Raw genomic sequence first — 20,330 nt, forward strand, 5'->3', positions numbered from 1 at the left:
ATTTTTTATATTTTAGATCTTTCGTAATATAGAATTTGTGTACATTTTTTGAGAAAAAAAAAGTTTTATTCACACATTTTCATATGTCTACGCAAATTTAACTTTTTTTGAACCACAACAATTGAATAAATTTGCTCACCAAAACCCATGCTTACAATGTATTTAAGGTGACTTTTTCACTGTGGAAAATAAAAATCTGTGAATGAAAACCCCCTATTCCTCAAAAAAAGAAGTTGTTACGAAAATAAGAGCAAAGTCAGCGGGCCAAAATTTTAATGAACTCATTGCAAATGGTCAAAGTGATGAACCAGTGTTGCCTAGTGTTATTGAACCTGGGGCGTCTTCAACTCAACTTGCGAATCCTACAATGGAACACCCTGACACGTATCTTGAAGCGCTCACATACATACTTGACTCACGGGTTCAAACACACTTCTCGGGGGACCATTTTCTCGTGTCATCGTTGTCGCGACTTCACTCTGTTTATCCCCGGTTCAATTTTGTGTAATTACGCTTTAATTAATACCTTAATAAAACATATCTAAAACACGTCAACAATGCTAGTAGGAGTACGGAGTAACAACGATAAAGTGTAGAGTGATGCTTACAGAGATGGGACAGCGGGCAGTTTGCGCCGTTGCCAAAGATGGGAAAATGAATCTCTTCCGGTTCCATCAGTTCTTCGTTCTCGTCGAGACCGTTGCCGGGCAGATTGTTGATGGTGTTGGTGTTGATTTTGTAGCCGGAGCCCCCACTGCTGAGTCCACCACCGGAAGCAGCAGAGGACGCCGATGCTGACGAGAGGGATGAGGACCCGAACGGCCCGGATGAGGACGAGGATGAAGTGGACAGAAGCGACGAACCACCGGTTTTGTGCTTGAGCGTAAAGTTCACGTTGAAGATCGCTTCCGCAACGCCACCTGGCGATGATACGATGAAATAAAACGTACGAGGAACTTTCTCGTGCATGTGCACGTAGGTTAGACGTGCCTCCTTGCAGAATGGTGTCGGCAGATCCTGTGTTTAATGAGGAAAAAGAATGAAAGAGGGAAGAGAGCAAATATTAAACCATGGATAATATTTGTGATGTGTGTGCTTTTGCAGCATTGCTGAATGTGGATTGTGGATGTGGGCTAGGGTGTCCCAAAATTTAGCGGAGTTTTTGGCAAGTTTGCCATAGGGACAAGTAGTCCGAGCTAAGTCGGACATCAAAAAGAAAGCTAATCGAAAACAGCATCAAGTTGGAATCATAATTTGATATCAATAGGGAGATATTCAAAACTGAAAAGGCTCTTTTTCATTGGTAGTAAAAACTAAATCCTGAAGCAAAGAAACCACCATGGAAGATGAACAAAACACAAAAAGTTATCTATTTACATTACGCTTGATTTCTAATCACTAGTTTTTCGATCCAGTTTCCTAATTGCTAGTAATATGTGTTTTTCATAATTTTTCATACGGGGACGGACCTGGTGTAGTGGTTAGAACACTCGCCTCTCACGCCGAGGACCTGGGATCGAATCCCATCCCCGACATAGTTACTTATGACGTAAAAAGTTATAGTGACGACTTCCTTCGGAAGGGAAGTAAAGCCGTTGGTCCCGAGATGAACTAGCCCAGGGCTAAAAATCTCGTTAATAAAGTCAAACCAACCAACCAATTTTTCATACGTTTTGACAGCTCTCGACTACCATTCTTCCATGTGCTTGTGTTGGAAGTTTGAGAAATCGTAGCGTAGCGCGATCAGTGAGTGGAATACAAAGATCAGTGTCGCTGCTCAGCGGTCAAAGAAAGAACTGAATGTCCGAAAGGTTGTTGTCTGTACTTTTGGCCGCCTGCGAAATAAACAGTCATTACCCAATTAATAATAACCATATTTGTCATCATAATTTGTTTTCGTTCTGCTATCATTTAAAATTTTTGGTAATCATGTGATGTAATCCTAATTTTGTATGTGTATAAAATATAAATCATTAATGTTGTTGCAGACTTATTTCTATATAGAACAAAAATATGTACCAAACACAAAAATGGTCACCAAAAATTCATTTTAAATCGGATACCTCTCAAATTTTTCAGGGATTAAATAATTATATATTAGCTGTGTTTAGGCATGATTTATTTATTAAATTTCCTCCTTCAAGCTGAAGGCTCGTACATTTCTCTTACAACGTTCATGAGATCTTGGGCGATGCTTTGCCCATCTTTCTTACACAATTTCTCCTAGTTTTTCTTCAAAGCTTCATCGGATTTAAATGTTTTTTTTTCGATTCTCTTCAACTTCTTCTTCATTATTGCCCAAAACTTTGCGATTGGACGAAGCTCTGGTGTATTTGGCGGCCTCGCCTCTTTCGAGACCACATTAACGCCCTTCATTTCGTACCAATCCATTACAGGCTTCGCGTAATGACATGAAGCGAAGTCTGGCATGAACAGCGTGGGACCACGCACAGTGGCCGCATCCCATACAAATGCTGGCCAAAAGTACAGTTCTCACTAAAAACGTTCAAAAGTGCTAATTATTTGACAAACAATGATTTTTAGAGGTAATTTGATAGAAACAGTTGCTAAAACAGAAAATTTATATTTGATAGAATTAGTTTAAAATAGCACTTTTTTTTTAATTCAATCAATGGAATCCGTATCCAGATCAAAATCAAATGAAGCGTCATTATTTTGATGCCAATTTGAAGTTAAATATCGTGGGCAAGCTCGAGGTGGTTTTTGAATCTATTGGGGAGCATATAATGGTAAAAAATGCGATATTTATAACAAGTATGGTGGTCTAATGGGCTGATTCGCAGTGTAACTAAAATTATTTTTTCTTATCCTGGCGCAAAAAAGCGCAAGGTAAGCCATAATGCATCGAATACTATGAAATATTTGCCACACATTGAGGGGTAAATGATCATTTTAGAACGTTTCCCAGATATCTTTCACTACCTTTGAAAAAATACCTTACTTTTGAAGGAGCGCTATGTTATACTATTCTTGACATTCTCAAATGTTTAACATGTCAAATATGGTTCAAAACATCTTCAAAACAAAGCCTAATGTATACTCTTTCGAATGAGACCGGTTGAGAAAGATTTGGTCAGGATTTAGTACAGGAACTGCAATTTCTATAGAACAAACTTCACGAAATTTGAAAAATTCTAAAGGGTCAATTTCAGCTGACATCTCTCCAGGGCACATGCTGTGAAAAATCGAAATACACACCGATCGATCTGAAACTTTGGGGAATTGTTATTCAATACTGAAGAAATCAAGAAAAAATATGTGAGAAGGAATTTGCAAACTTCATTTTTTTGACATTTGGCCAGCCTTGGGCCACTGTGCCACGGTGAGAGCGGAGGATGAGCATCAAGCGCTTCTGTAAGCATTCCTCTCCATAAATCTGCGTTTATGGTGCCGGTTGTAACGAACGGCTTGCTGTTCCGTCCGTACTCGCAGATCGCCTGCTACAACAGATACTTCTTCACGAAGTTGTCCATCTTTCTCTTCCGGAACTTTTCCGGAACCTCCATGCGGGACGTACCGACAAAAAAACTAGAAGCCAGGGATTTGTATGGTGTCCGCCTTGATGTATGTCTCGTCATCCATGACGAGATAGCCTGGCTTGACCAGCCACTCACGGTACAGCTTCCGCGCACGCAATTTGGCCACCGTGTTCTGCTTGTCAGTCCAGTTTGGCGCCTTCCTCATCTTAAAAACACGTACCCAGCCCACTTTATGGTCTGCTGGATGGAACGAATTGACCTTTTTGGCCACGCCTCGGGGGGAAGGGTTTGGTTAGTTTTAAAGTACTGCATTATCTTCCGCGCCTTCTCTGGGTATTCCCTTTTCCATCGCTTCCAGCGCGCCGCTCGATGGTTTTCGTCTCCTGGAACATCTTCACAACTCTGGTGGAATAGTGGATTCCAAGCCTTTTGCCGATCCAGGATTATCGATCACCGCGCCCAATATTTGCTGGCGTAGCTCTTCTTGTTTCGAATGCATCTTGAAAACTACTTGACAGATCGCGATAAAATTTTGCACACATAATCATAATAATCTAAACTAGTATTACGCAAAATTTCATTACCTTCTCCACACGCGATAAAAAGTTACACCAGAAATAATTGTCGCATATTTTCCCAGGCCAATCTTTATTACAGTTACCGTCGTGCGGGGTGACATTGGTCCATAAGGGTGACTTTGGGCCAGTATTTTTATAGCAAACTAAAACCAAAATAATGAAAACAATGTGGCAAGCTTCAAGAGTACGTTAGAAATAGCCACTGGATGGTCATGGATTAGTTTTTTGCCTCCCGTGCTAGTCAAGAGATGCATCGAAAAGGGCGGTCAAAGTCACCCCCTAGGACCAATGCACACTGGTCCAGGAAGCTAATTTAGGCGGACATGAGGTTTTCGTCAAGATTTATTGATTTTAGAGCCATAGTTTATTCTGAGAATATGTTCAGAATTTTCAGTACTATAAAATGTACGGAACAAAATTTTTTTTTACGGTGATCGCAAGAGTGACGTATACGCCAACTTTTTTTTTTTTTTTTTTTTTTTTTTATTTATTTATTGATTAAAGTGGATCTTTTAACTATTGTCATTCGGATCCACTGTAGTATAAAATTACAAACATCTTGGACATATCGTTAGGGATTTCAAATTTGTTTATACATGTCGATGTTTTTAAGATATTGAATAACATTTTTCGCTTTGTCTAAATTATCTTCCAAAACATTTTGGAGGCTGGTAGATATGTTTAATTTTTGCCTTTCTTCGTCTAATACTGGGCAATCTGTGACTAAATGTCTCACTGTTAATAACGCATTACAGAACTGACAGTTAGGTGGAGGCTCCTTATTCATTAAGTATTGATGAGTAATCTTGGTGTGTCCGATACGAATGCGAGCCAGAACTACATCATCCTTTCGATTTCCGATGAATGCTGATGAGTAGGGTTTAACAGAGGGTTTCACTTCGCGTAACTTATTGTCCCTCGTCGCAGACCAGAGGGCCTGCCACTGAAGAATGATCTGGTTTTTAATGACGGTTTTGATTTCTTTGTAGTCAATCGATGTTACAGTTTCGTAAGGGTCACCCAGTGCACGTTTTGCTTCGCAATCTGCTTTCTCGTTGCCTATTATTCCAATGTGGCTGGGAATCCACATAATTTTAATGTCGTTTCCTGTTTCCCTGATACTACGATAAAGTTGGATCATTTCATCATGCCACTTATTTTTAATCTTGTGTTTTTCTAAAGTTGAAACTGCGCTGAGCGAATCAGTACATATTAAGTATGCTCCAACGTGTTCGTTGTTGACTATCCATTGGAACGCTTCTTTTAGAGCTGCACATTCGGCTGCATATATGCTGCTGTTCCCATAAATTCGCCTTCTTATGATGTGTTCATCACATACCACGCTATATCCGCAGCGGTTTTCACGTTTTGAGCCATCTGTGTAGATGACATTATAAATACGGTATTTTGTTGACTTGATACTAGTGAACAGGTTTCTCATCGCTACTTGTGGTATACCTTCTCGAGCAGCATTCAGTATACCGTTGTCAAGTGGTATTTTTATCCTTTCCCATGGTGGAATCTTAGGTGTTGTGTACCTACTCACTGGAGGTAGATCAAGCTGCATTTCATCAATTACTCGCTGCCCTCTCAACTGCGCTGTTTCAGGAAATTCTACTGTATTTGTTCCCCACATCTCAGCTGAACTTTCCTCGCTGCTAGTTGTACAACATGATGATCCTACTGATGAATTAATCGTTTCGGTCGAGCACACGTCCGTATTTTTGACTGCATGTATAGCTGTGCGTTGTTTCAACAGAGTATTGATACTGGGGATTCCTGTTTCAACATGTAGACTTAAGATAGGGCTAGTTCTGAAAGCTCCACAAATTGTCCTTAAACCAGCATTATGTACCGTTTCTAGTTTTTTAAGTGTATTGCTATTGCATGCTGAGACGATCGGTGCTGCGTATAATATTTTTTCTACGGTCGTTGCTCGATAGAGTTTGACGAGTGTAGTCCTGTCTGCTCCCCACGATCTACCAGCGACTGCTCGAAGAATTTGAATCCGTTGCTTACATGCTGCTTTGACTTCTTCCACGTGTTCATCGAATTGCAAGGTTTCATCGAATATTACACCAAGGCATTTGTGATACTTCTTCTGTGGGATGATTTGGTTGTTGAGACTTAAGGTAATTTTGGTCTTTGGCTTCCTTTTTCGATGTTTTCTGAAAACAACCAAAACGCTTTTTCCGGGGGATATATTGAATCCAGTTTTCCCCTGCCATTCCTGGATGAGGTCGAGTGCGTGCTGTAGCTGATCCTGTACTGCTTTAGAATTGATTCCGGTTGCTAGTATTACTATGTCATCTGCATACAACAAAATTCTAATTCCGCTAGGCATAATACTTGTAATAGTGTCAATTGCTATCAAGAATAATGTTACGCTGAGCACTGATCCTTGGCAGAGGCCCGTCTGCATAGGTCTTTCTGATGACAAGTGACCATTAGCTAAGACTTTAAAATTTCTTCTGTGAAGCATAGTCTCCAAGAATTTGAGAAGTTTTCCCCCGATCTTCCATTCACTCAACCTGTTCAACACTAGTCTACGCCAAGTTGTATCATATGCCTTCGTTACATCTAAGAATACCGCATAAGCATACTCTTTTTTGACGAAAGCTTCTCTAATAATCATTTCCATTTCAGTCAAGTGGTCAACTGTCGTTTTGCCTTTTCTAAATGCATACTGATACTTACTTAGCAGTTCCCTAGATTCTAGGATGTGGATGAGCCGGTTGTTTATTAACCTTTCCATTACTTTCCCCAAGCAACTGTTAAGGAATATTGGTCTATAGTTGTTCGCGTTCGATCTATCACCTTTCCCCTTGTATATTGGAACAACGGTTGATTGACGCCAGCTATCGGGGTACTTAGATTCCCCCCAAAGCTGATTGTATGCCTTCAGAAGGGTAGTTTTACAGTCGTAAGGAAGCATGGAAATCATTTTGTAGTGTATCTGATCTTCTCCTGGTGTTGATCCTCTTAGTCCTTCGAGAGCTTGCTCTAACTCGTACACTGAAAATGGTTTGTTATACTCAGCGTCATTGTTCTCAGGATACTGCAACGGTTGATTCTCCACTGTCGTTTTGTAGGTTTGGAAATCTTTTGGGTAGCTGTTATTGCTGGATACAGTTTGGAAGGCCTGTGCCAAGGCGTCTGCTATTTCCCCGTCTTCAGTGACCGTATTTCCATCAGCTTTTATGGAGAATATTCTGGAGTTTGTTCGTTTTCCTTGAACACGTTGGAAATTTGACCACATTTCTTTTGTGGGTGTGTGTACTGAAAATCCATTGACGAAATTTTGCCACGAATTATGTTGAGCTCTTGATACCGTTTCTTTTGCAGTTTTACGCGCTTCTTGGAACTTTTTCAACAGTTCGTCCTTGTTTGAATGTTTTTTCCCTTTTGATTTTAAGTTTCGCAGAGCTTTTCTGCGGTTCTTAATGGCATCTGCTACTTCACGGTTCCACCACGGAACCGGAGTTTTTCCAGATTTGATTCCTTTCGTTTTTGGTATGGAACTTTCTGCTGCATCCAAAATAGCTCTGGCGATTTCTCCGATTTGATCGTCAACATTAGGAAGGTTTTTAAAATGTACCATATTTTGATAAGTTTGCCAGTCTGCTTCATCTATTTTCCATCTTTTCCTACTCTTGATAGGCCGTTCGGTCGCTGGGAAAGTAATAATAAGTGGCAAATGGTCGCTACCGTGCGAGTCAGCAATTACTTCGAATGTTAGCGATCCAGCAAGATCGCTCGTACTGCATGCTATGTCGATGCAAGACATGTTCCCATTTGCATGGTGAATATGAGTTGCTTCTCCGTTATTCAAGATAGCTAAATTACATTCGTTGAAAGCTGCTTCTAACACTCGTCCTCGGGCATTACTTGAAGGTGAACCCCACAGAGGGTGGTTTGCGTTGACATCTCCAACCACTAATAAAGGGGCTTGGACTTGATTAATCAAGTTAACGATTTCCGATTCTTCAATAGGTTTTCCCGGCGGAATATACACGTTAAGGATGGACGTATTTAACGGGTGCCCCACTTTAACCGCTACTGCTTCAATTTCGCTCTCCACATCAATCTCCTGACAATCTAATCCAACCTTGACCGCAATCAATACGCCTCCTGATGCTCTTCTACCTCCAGTACGCTTTCGATGAAATGTTACAAATCCCCTGATTCGAGCTTGATCTTCTGTTGAGCACATTGTTTCTTGGAGGCAATATGCTAAAGGTTGCCTTTCGTTGTTGATCACTTTAATTTCAGGACGTCCTGTTTTTAGTCCTTGAATATTCCAAGAGATTATTGAGGGTTCACAGGAATTATGTTGGTGTTTGGGACCTGGTTGTGTTTCAATTTCTCCTTCAATATTTCCTACTGCTGTTTCCAAATTCGATCTTGATTCCATTAGGTTTCCGTGTTCATAATCATTGTTTCTGCAAGGGTCTGTATTGATGTGATTGGAGATGCATGTTTTATTTTCGTTGATCATTTTTCCGGTGTTTTGGTGGTCTTCCTCGTTTGGTGTTGTTCGATTTCGATTGATTGCCTTGCTTTTCCTCGAATTTATCGCTGGATTTACTATTGTCACTTTCCGATTCAACATTTTTTCCTCGCTTTCTTCCGTTTTGCTCTTTGCTACCACGAAGCTCGTAGATATCTTCATCTTCCATTGCTTCCGGTTCCGTGTTCTGGGGTTCGGTTTCAGAAGCTAGTCCTTCTGTTTCCGAAATATCCAGATTAAAACGCTGTTTCCCCAATACGACTCTGTTTTGGCTCATCCCTTCAATTACTTTTCTCAGTCCTTCAATTTCCTTTCGGAGACTTGCGATCTCTCTGTCCTTCTCGTCATTGGAAATTTTATTATTGGCTTCCCGTAGCTTGACAATTTCGTCCTTTAGTGTTCTGATTTCGTTGTCTCTTTCATTATCCTTTTGAATCTTTTCTATTCTAGCTTGAGCGCCACTAACAGCAGCATATGATTCCTTTCCGTGCAGTTTCTCGTACTCTTTACGAGCCTCACCGAAAGATACCCCAGCTTCGACCTTAATTTTAATGATTTTCTCTTCCTTCGCGTACCACGGGCACTTTCGGCTAACTGGCGCGTGATTTCCTTGACAGTTCTTGCAGTAAGGTACTTGGTTGCATTGCTGTCCTTCTACGTGTGCGTTTCCAGAGCAGTTGGTGCATGCAGGCATTTTTTGGCACTTAACTCTAGTGTGACCAAACTCACAACAATTGAAGCATATCATAGGACGCGGATAGAAAAGCCTTGTTGGAGCACTCAATGGTCCAAAGAAAATGCGCTTCGGTGCAACAGTTCCGCAAACAGTCAAAATCAAAGTTGGAGTATTGATTTTTTGATTTCCGTCCATGCGTGAAATTCGTCTGACACCGCTTATCCCTTGTGGAGTAAGTTCGTTCAGCAATTCACTTTCAGTCATATCTATGACTTCACGACAACTTACTACACATCGACACGAGTTCAAAAAAGGGTGCAAAATGATCTCCACTTTTGTTCCGTCGATCAATTCTGTCATTTGCATCAGTTTTTTAGCTTGTTCTACATTTCTTGTTTTGAGGATGTACTTGGTCCCTTTATCTTCGGTCTCTGCAGATTCTAGTTTGCTGCGTCCACTAGCATTCTCGATAGATTTTCCTATTATCCATGGGTTTGGTAGGGGTGTGTTTCCGGCCGGGCGTAGCGATAGAATTATTCTTTGCCCGTGCATTCCCAATCGATCCATCCATTCAGGAACTGTTCGATCATTGTGGTTAACGTAGCTAGGGCCAGGTATACCTTCAGGAGGGGGGTCCGGGGGATGATTTTTTGCTGTGGCCATGTTGGCCATCAGCCTGAATCACGTTGCGTGCGTCAGATGTCTGTGAGTGTTGATGAGCCGGTCGAAGAAATACTTCACGCTCTTGCCTAGGCAAGTAACGACTACCCTTTTACCTGCTGTTACTTGATTGCCCAAGGGTTAAGGTCCAGGCAACAAGTTTTGCGACTCCACCGAAGTGGATGGCGGCTACGCTTTATCCTATACTAACACGATCAAGCGTTTGAAGGTCCAACCGTGAAAGGGACGTTTTTCCTAGACCTTTGCTAGCTAAACGTCCAAAGGTCCAGCTAGCAAAATTTGTCCTCTACCGCTGCTCGAAACAGTTATTGCTCCACTACAAGCGGGTAGTGTGCTGAGATGGTAGAGCTTTCGATTGCGCCTAGCAGTGAGCAACTCCCGTAGCAAATCTTGTGTGCAAAATAGTACACAAGCTTGCTATTGCTAGTCGGCTTTGTACCGGGGTAGCTTTATTGACTGTAGGTTTTGTTTGTCAAGCAAAACTGTTTTCAATGGCGTTGGTTATATTCGGCAACTCTAAATCCGTTTAAAATGCACCAATTAGCTGCAATTTTAATTATACTCCACTGTTCAAAACACGCAAATATGTTTTTATAACGACCGAACACTATAGATCGATTTCTCGTATTCTAAAAACGTCGTAAAAAGGCTTCAAAAATTAGATACGAATCGGCTTCTGCTTTTCGATCACAGATGTAACTCGAAACTGCCAACTTTTTTATTTTAACGAATCGTAAGTTGGTATGTTCAGCAAAGTTGTAGCAAATGGTCATAGAAACAACTTTGCCGAACAAACTTTTTCTCGGTTTTGCTTCAGAGCCGAGATAATTAAGTATTTTTAATAAAAAATCGTTTTTTGCTCTTAAGTGTTGTATATTTTAGTTTTATTGGCCTACTATGTTCTACAAAGTTTTTATACTTATCATTTGCTACAACTTTGCTGAACATACCAAAGTTGTATTTCTTATGGTTTTCATGTTATTTGAGTTTTTCATCTTAAAATTAGCTATTTTGTATGCCTTGTATCTCAACTATGAGCACCTCAAAAAAATATATCTTTCCACCATATGATTTTGCAGTCCTTCAAGTACCTGTGAGCAAAATTTGGAGAAGATGATATTTTTCTATCTCGTTTAAAATCGATTTTACTAATAGACGATATGAGATAAATCCATATTTATTGAATATTCATACATGCTCAACTCACAAAAGTCATGGCTACCTAAGCATATCAAACCAAAGGTAACACGTGTATTTATATAGAAATATAAAGTACATCGTTTTTCAGTTGTTTTCGATTAACTTAAAGGCTTCTGCAAGAAATTCATCGTCTTTTCCTCTACCAGTATTTAACCTATTCTTAAGCAAGATCACCGGGTTGGAAGTCAACATAAGCCGTATCAAATACATATACAAAATTTACAGTCCGATTGAATTCTGTGGCATGATTTTCCCAGAATCTTCTGATGCATTCCACGTTTCATGTTTTTCTTTGGTAATGCAGCATGCCGGACAACACCACTTCCGTGCAATAGTTGTAGACGTATCAGTAAGTGTAACAGCATTCTAAAGGATCGCCACGAAAAGCCCTCAAAGGAAGGTTAGGGCTGAGACTGTACGAACCTCTTCCAGCTGGTAGGAACTCAAACGGTCGTAACACGGCATGCCGCTTTTTGCGGGAGGTAGATATTGTGTATTTCTTTCACTACTGGACTGCGAAGTGCGGCCTCATAAGACCGAAAGTGTGAATAAAAGTGAGGTATTGCATTGAATCCTGTTGGTGTCCTCAGAACACTTATTCTTCGATTTACGAAGAATAAGTCCCCCAAAGACACCTACCCGATTTGATTCAATTGCGCACTTTTGTTAGCGTTTCCGCACTTGTAATAACTTATTTTCGCGGATCTCAATCATTTTAAAAGTAGTCAACTTTAATCGGAAGATTAACGAGGAGGCATTTGAACTGTTTTTGTCAGAAACATACTGTTAGTATCGCCAGCTCTACGATTGGTACGTACTCTCTCCAATGGTGTAAAAACTACTTTCGCATGTAGTGATGTTGTCCGGCATGCCGCCGAAAAAGCATAAAAAATGCGGAATAAATCCATCAAAAGATTCTGGGAAAATCATGCCACAGAATTCAATCGGACTGTAAATTGTGTATCTGTATTTGATACGGCTTATGTTGACTTCCAACCCGGTGATCTTGCTTAAGAATAGATTAAATACTGATAGAGGAAAAGACGATGAATTTCTTGCAGAAGCTTCCAAGTTAATCGAAAACAACTGAAAACGATGTACTTTATATTTCTATATAAATACACGTGTTACCTTGGGTTTGATATGCTTAGGTAGCCATGACTTTTGTTAGTTGTCTGGATTTATCTCATATCGTCTATTAGTAAAATTGATTTTAAACGAGATAGAAAAATATCATCTTCTCCAAATTTTGCTCACAGGTACTTGAAGGACTGCAAAATCATTTGGTGGAAAGATATATTTTTTTGAGGTGCTCATAGTTGAGATACAAGGCATACAAAATAGCTAATTTTAAGATGAAAAACTCAAATAACATGAAAACCATAAGAAATACAACTTTGGTATGTTCAGCAAAGTTGTAGCAAATGATAAGTTTAAAAACTTTGTAGAACATAGTAGGCCAATAAAACTAAAATATACAACACTTAAGAGCAAAAAACGATTTTTTATTAAAAATACTTAATTATCTCGGCTCTGAAGCAAAACCGAGAAAAAGTTTGTTCGGCAAAGTTGTTTCTATGATCATTTGCTACAACTTTGCTGAACATACTAACTTACGATTCGTTAAAATAAAAAAGTTGGCGTATACGTCACTCTTGCGATCACCGTAAACAAATTTTTGTTCCGTACATTTTGTAGTACTGAAAATTCTGAACATATTCTCAGAATAAACTATGGCTCTAAAATCAATAAATCTTGTCGAAAACCTCATGTCCGCCTAAATTAGCTTCCTGGACCAGTGTGCAATGTCACCCCGTACGGCGGTAGTTCTCAATTTACTTTCACTGATAGTAAAAATAGTTTTCGATTTGATTTAATAGTAACATATTTCTGCTCTTAAAAGCATTAAAACTTGTTTTCAATATTATCTCAAGCAACCTTACCTTTCATTACTCAAATGGGTGCGTTGTTTCGGCATTTGAACGAAAAAAAATTAGATCGACAAACAAAATTCTCTTTGGTTGAATTTTGTACTTTTCGGGGCAATTGTGCAACTTTTTTGGTAATGAAAAACCGTTGGAGTAAAAATCATGAAAATGTAAACTTCAACTATAGAGTCAGAAAAATAAGCCAGATCAAGGCATCAATAGTGTTTTTTCACGTTCTTCTTCTTCTCCTTCTTGGCATTAACGTCCTCACTGGTGTTAAATAGTTATAATAGATCCCTCGTCATAGATCTAGATAAACTATGGTAGATGAACTTGTATAAGAACTATCTTGAACAGCCTCTTTCTCCTGTTGGATTTTGTGAAATAAAGAACACCAAGTAACAACTGGGACAGAGCCTGCTTCTCAGTTTAGTGTTCTTATGAGCACTTTCACAGTTATTAACTAGCTTTCTTTGCCAAAGTTGCCATTTTCGCATTCGTATATCGTGTGGCAGCGGCAGGTACGATGATACTCTATGCCCAGGGAAGTCAAAGAAGTTTCCATTACGAAAAGTTCCTGGACCGACCGGGATTCGAACCCAGACACCTTCAACATGGCTTTACTTTGTAGGCGCGGCAAAGATTTATGTTTTTTTTTTCTCTGTTTGACAGAAAAATCACACAAATTATCGTTGGATAGTTTGGAAATACTATGTTTTTGGTATACCTAACTTAAAACCGATCAAAATCTAACCTCGCCCCTTAGCGTTTGGGCACCTCAACAACAACAAAACCAGAACTCGTAATCAATATTTAAGCAGCATTTCGATTCTGTTTATGTAAAAATACTGCAAAACATCAAGTTTTTACTATCCATAGGCCGTAATTTAATGTTCAACTTTGGGTGTACTCAAAATAAAAGTAAAATTGCAGTCATTCATTTTATTATGAGATAATATGATCAAAATATTGATCAAATTAGTAATATTAAGGCCGCACGGGACGTCATTATAATCATCCTATCCATTTGAAGAAGCAGATCTCAAGTACCACTCCATATATGGATGTGAAAAATTTATCACTATATTCTATATATGTGGTGCACAATCGATTAAATTTTCAGCTTCATCGGTTCACTAAAACTCGAGATTTGCTTCGGCAAAGTTTTGATGATAATTGTTAGAGTGAGACAAAAGATAGGGAAAATAACACGGTCTCCCGTGTCCCCTTAAGTAAAATCGATCTGAAAATTAAACATTACATATACTTTGCAATATGACGATAATCAAAACTGAAAAGGCAATTGATGGCAATTGATTTAATGGTATCAAAAACAAAATAATGAACCAAAGAAAGCACCACGGAACACAAAAAGTTATATATTCACATTACGCTAATGACTTATTTTTCGATCCAGTTTTCTATAAAGTGCTCATTTACATGATCAATAGCGCCACCTGACGGCAAAACTATAAGTCAAATATACCCTTTCATTAAGGAAAAGAAGAAGGAATCATATCTCAAAGTACCCTATATGGTTTAGTAAAGAAATACAATTTTACGAATCGTAAATAAAAAACACATACTATATACAAAAAATAAAAGTATGATGAAAATTTTACCAACTTTTTAAATATTTGCGATCAATTGAATCTTGCCATTGATACCGTATTTGAAGAGTATAATGAAAGAACTGAGCGTGAATTAAAATCATGCCCCTGTTCCACCTGTATTTTGGAAAATGTTATCAGTAGATTATCATTATCGTGTGGCAAGTACGATGATACTCTATGCTCAGGGAAGTCAAGGAAATTTCCATTACGATTTGCTTTGTAGCCGCGGACTCTAACCACAAACACTCTGATATGTGTAATTATCGTGGGATAGCCATTATTTCTTGCATTTCTATGATTTTCGATGCACTAATAAATAAAATGTTATTAAATATGGTAAATAACAGAATAACACATACCCAGCATGGGTTTTTCAAAGGACGCTCAACATGCACAAACATACTCGAGTTCATAAATTATTCTTTGACAGCCATGGATAATGGTAATCACGTGCAAGCTCTCTATACAGATTTCAATGAAGCTGTCAAAAAAAAAAGAAGAGACGCGGAAACCGTTTTTTGCCATTTATTGCTGCACAGACTGTTAACATTCCACTAGACAACGGACAAACAGTGGCATAATCGAGAAAAGTTTCAATGGCTGAAGCGGGAATCGAACCCCCAACCCAAAACACGATGCACTCAATTGCCTGGCGACACTAACCGCACGGCCACGAGTCCCACTTTTTTCGACTTTCGATCGCATTGACATCATCGTTGCTTTTCAAGTAATAAAAAATAGGTTTACAACCGGACCTTCTTAAATGGGTACCCACCTTATCTTACGTATCGTCAGCAAATACAGTACTGGGCAGATTGGGCCCATTCACAAATTTCATAACGCTAAAAGGGGTGGGTGGGTGTCCTAGCGATGTTACGGCCCATACAAATATTGAATTCATGCAAAAAGCGTTACAAGCGGGTGGGTGGGTGTCCAAAATGGCCAATTTCAACGTTATGAAATAAATTAATGAGCCCATTACACCCGATTCTGTTTTTGCACGGGGGATGCGTACCGTGGTGAATCAAAATCCGGACACTATGATTATGATTACCATTTGAACTTTAATTGTACTATTATTCTAAATGGTTTCCAATCGTACTCTTTACTTTTAACATTATTGATCATTTTACTATAATTTTGAATCTAGTGACCACTGAAAAAATGAATTGAAAATAAACAAGTTGTTCTTGTTGGACATCATTTCATATCGCGATTCATTTAAACTCCAGATGAACGGTCGACGAATACACGAACAAGGCATTACGAGGGTTTGTTGATGAAAATGTATGTGAAACTTATTTGTATGGAGTGTTAAGCATAATTGCTTACGGAGAAATACGTTCAATGCTCATTGTCATCATTACTGTTGTACATTTCGAAGCAAATAAGTGTTTTATGGTGTGCAAAGAGACTGTCCGGGACTACGAGCCAGTGGTTTTAAATCCGGACATCATATGAAAGGCTCAGTTTTAACTAGTGAAAGTGAATCTTGTGAAAGAGAAAATAAAGGAAGACTTGAATAGTGATCTTACAAAGCGTTATCAGTTATTAGACAGCGATTAAGTGTCGGATAAATTTAGTATTTCTTCCATGGACCAATGCACGAGTTCACTAATTTGACGTTTGAGCGGTGCCGAATTGTTGCCATGGTCACGTAAATAACACGGCACCGCTCAAACGTCAGATAGTGAACTCTTTCATTGGTCCATTATTACAACTCAAGCCGCATGTACTTCAGTTCGAGCAAGTCACTCATAAGTTCAGGTAATCAAAACACTCCTATTCTTTACATGCTATTATTCTCAGCATATAAAAAGCAAATAAAAACAATGAATAAATTATAGATTGATATTTTATTGTAAATTGATTTGATTTATATTGTAAATATAAAAATAATTCATTTTATAACACAAATGTCCGGATTTTGATCCAATAGTGTCCGGATTTAAAAACATTAGTAGCATCAGGTGTCCGAATTTAAAGACAAGACAAGCTTTTTTATTCCGACAATATTCTAGCAAAAACATAACTAATATTGAAAATGTCATCACCCACATGAAGATCTTATATGAAAAAATGTGTGAGATAATAAAACTTCATGAATATTCTTACAAAACTTACTTAAATTAGAGTTTGAAAATTTGTGTCAGCTTAAGCATCCGGATATTGATGCATCACGGTACCGTGCAAAAGAAGTTTTCAGTTCAAAATTTCAAAAACCGAGCAAAAAAAGTAACACCATTTCTCGACGTTCCATGTAAAAATATGGTTTTGGCGAAAAAAAAATGTATGGAAACTTTTGTTGCGCGGCCGTGTAAAAAAAAATCCGTACAAAGCAGAATCGGGTGTATCAACGAGATTATTAGTCCTGGGCTAAATCATCTCGGGACCAACGGCTTTACTTCCCTTCCGAAGAAACTTTTTACGTCATAAGTGACTATATAAATTACTACCCCGGGGATGTCGATCCCAGGTCCTCGGCGTGAGAGGCGTGTGTTCTAACCACTACACCAGGCTCGTCCCCTTATTTTTTTTTTATTGAAACATTTTGAAAAGATGGCGTAAATTACTTCTGAAAATATATAAAAAAAGATTTACTGAGAAATATTAATCTACACTCTTGTGTGTAGCATCAAACTGCACAATTTTGCAGAAAGGCATTTTGCTCTAAATATTTCCATTCGTCCAAATTTCAGATTTGTGTTAACTCAAAATTGTGTTTAGAAAAAGTTTTGAATTTCCAACTTTGAAAATTAGAAGTTTCTTTCAAGCTGCGGTAAGAATTTCAGGTCAATAGGAGCATCAGAAACCGAGATCCAAGTCTCCAAACTTGACCGTTTTGTATAGACAAACAGTCAATACGTACTTTATTCTGTCCAGTACTGTAGTTACTGGATACAAAAGAGTAAAATCTATCCCAATTAAAGTTACATCGGGAGTTCCTCAAGGGTTTCATTTAAGTCTATTATTCGTTATTTTACGCGTTAACGACATTTCCTTTATTCTTAAAAAAGTGTAAGTTCTCATATATGCAGATGTACTAACTCTGACTGACGACATGAAATAAATGAACATTCAGCATTTCGGATGCTCATGACTTTCTAAACAACTTTGCCGAAGACTCGAACTTTCTATCTCATGTGGATCTCGAAATAGAACATACTTTAAATGTTCAATTTCACATGATCACTAATTGCGAACTAAGCTGTTTGCTTTGCGGATATCCTTGATCTGTTGAACAATTTTGCTGAAGACCGCTTCATTATAGATCATCGGCATTTCGAGATACAGCCTCATGAATGTTCCTGTTTTCAGGTTGATTCAATATTCAGTTGAATGTTGCAATACTTTTTCAAATGAGTACGTAGTTATGACGGGAAGTGTATAAAACCGTGTAAGTATTATTTCTGCAAATAAACATATTTCGGTGAATGTTTAAAAGTTTTTCAAAATAAAATCTCATTTTTGTTATGAATAAATTAGCGGCGCACCTTGAAAAGTTCTGTGGCGCACCAGGGCGCCGCGGCGCACAGTTTAAAAAGTACTGCCCTATTTAGTTAAATGGACACATTTAAGAAACAAATTGCGAAATTTGCGAATAAGTCCACGCTTTCTCGGTGAGAACCGAACTTAAGGCTCCCAATTAACTAGAAAGGGCACGTTAACGCTACGCCAAGAGAGGACTCATGCACGCAGAAGTTATAAACCGATTTCAACTCAATAAATAAACAATAAGGACGTGGACCTCCTTCGCAAAGCACACCTCTTTCGAAAGAATTAGATGCTCATCCAAACACAACGTTTTCTATTGTATATGCAATGTCTAGGTAAAAGCGCATTAATTGCAAGGTATGCGTTTATTAAGTTTTTCGATAGTTAAACCTTCCACTCGGCTGGTTAGCCCTAATCGATAGATCATAAATTACAAGTGAAAGCCACCAAGAAAGCAACAATTCTGCCCTAAGTAAATTATAAATAACTCTGAAACGCATTAAGTAAGTGCATAGTCATCTAAACATATAAGCGTTTAAACACCCACTTTTGTTAATTTGAAATTAGAGTGTACCGACAACATTTCAAATATCAAAAAAAAAAGTCAAATTTTCGTGTATAACATATCAATCATTATTTTTTCAGAATATTCTGGCCCTTGAGTGATCCGCAAAAATATAAATAATAATACAATAAGAGGGGTTCAAATAAATTGCATGGATAAGTTAAGTATCTATGACTCATGCTAGATAAAAATTTACCTTTCAAAACTCATATTGCCAAGTGTAAAAGTATATCAAATGTCACATTCAACTTATGAACAGAAAATCGAAACTTTGTCTCAAGAACAAGCTTCTGATCTTCAACTAAATTTTTAGGTCGGCTGTATGCCGTATCAATATAGAATAGCTGTTGCATTACCGTCAAACAGGATAACTTGCAACACTTTTTAACTTCTAATCTATTTATACGAAAATTTTAAGGACTTAGATAAACCAAATACAATCTGGTATCCTAATTGCTACGTAAAGAATACCATATGGTATTTATTTTATTGTAATTTGGTTTCCTGAGATCAGGAAAGGCTGGAAATATGCATTTTTCATGCTACCCCTGATGTGGGGTAACATGCAACCCACAACGCTGACTGAAGTTTCCTATCACAAATTTTGTTAAATAATTAACTGCAGTAAAAGCATGACAATAAATAGAAACTGGGTACCATAGTTTTTTTTTATTTTAATTTTTAATTAAATTATGAGTATTGACCCAATTCGAACAATAAATAATTTGATTTTGTTTTTTCTTGGTTCTACAAGTGGAAATTCATGCAAATCACAAGCCTTGACGGCTAGTAGAAAGTCATTCAAAAGTTTTAGTGCTACTTTTTTATTCAACTGCAATGGTTTTGAGGTTTTTCTTCACATAACTTATTTGTTAATTCATATTTTAACCAAAACAACGTATCATATGTTGATAGCATGTCTGGATATGGCCTCTGTTGGTCATTGAAAATAGCTATCTTTATATTACATGCAAAAAGTTCACAATGACAGATCTACAAGTTACATTTGAAACAAATTTTTAAAATAATTTATAGTTTTCACGAAGAAAGAATAATAAATTCCAATAATAATGCAATTATTGTAACTTTTCCAATATTTTATACCAAATGTGTAATAAGTTGGTTGAGGTTCAACAATTTTAATGTTATTTTACAAATAAATGATCAATCTTGCTTTTTCGTGTGTTTTTAATGACAAGCGGCAGAAAACATCTTGCCATTGAGATTAAAATTGCTGTTGCAAGTTACCCCGCAAGGGTAGTCGAAAACGTTTTTGATTATTTTCAGTGTTTAAACGTGAAATTAACAAAACTTTTTCCTAGTCCTTTTGTACACTATTACTGTAACGAATTGCAAATACCTAGAATAATATTTATATCCCGTTTGCGTGGTACTAGGAACGATTTTCAGTCTTGTTATTATACGATCAAATGTGTGATATGATTTTCTCCTTCAGCAAACCAACCAAAGTAGAAATAATACCAAAATTCTCACCAAAACCTATCTTCTTGTACCAAAGGTTATTAACCTTCCAGTCGTCACACGGTTTACCACCGTCAGAACCACCACGCTTTTGTTGTGAAC

General features: G+C 38.0%; 1 protein-coding gene across 2 annotated transcripts in view; it reads right to left on the reverse strand.

Annotated features, from left to right (window-relative positions):
• Positions 1–513: 513 nt before the first annotated feature.
• The window catches only part of LOC5567948, a 450,669-nt gene continuing 430,852 nt past the window's right edge, over positions 514–20,330 (reverse strand). For both annotated transcript variants that reach the window (XM_021851321.1, XM_021851320.1), the window contains exon 10: positions 514–1,017. In XM_021851321.1, the coding sequence (XP_021707013.1) occupies positions 520–1,017 (498 nt within the window). In that variant the 3' untranslated portion in view covers positions 514–519. The remainder of the gene's footprint in view (positions 1,018–20,330) is intronic.

Source organism: Aedes aegypti, chromosome 3 (assembly GCF_002204515.2).
Source record: "Aedes aegypti strain LVP_AGWG chromosome 3, AaegL5.0 Primary Assembly, whole genome shotgun sequence".
Classification (NCBI taxonomy): Eukaryota; Metazoa; Arthropoda; class Insecta; order Diptera; family Culicidae; genus Aedes; species Aedes aegypti.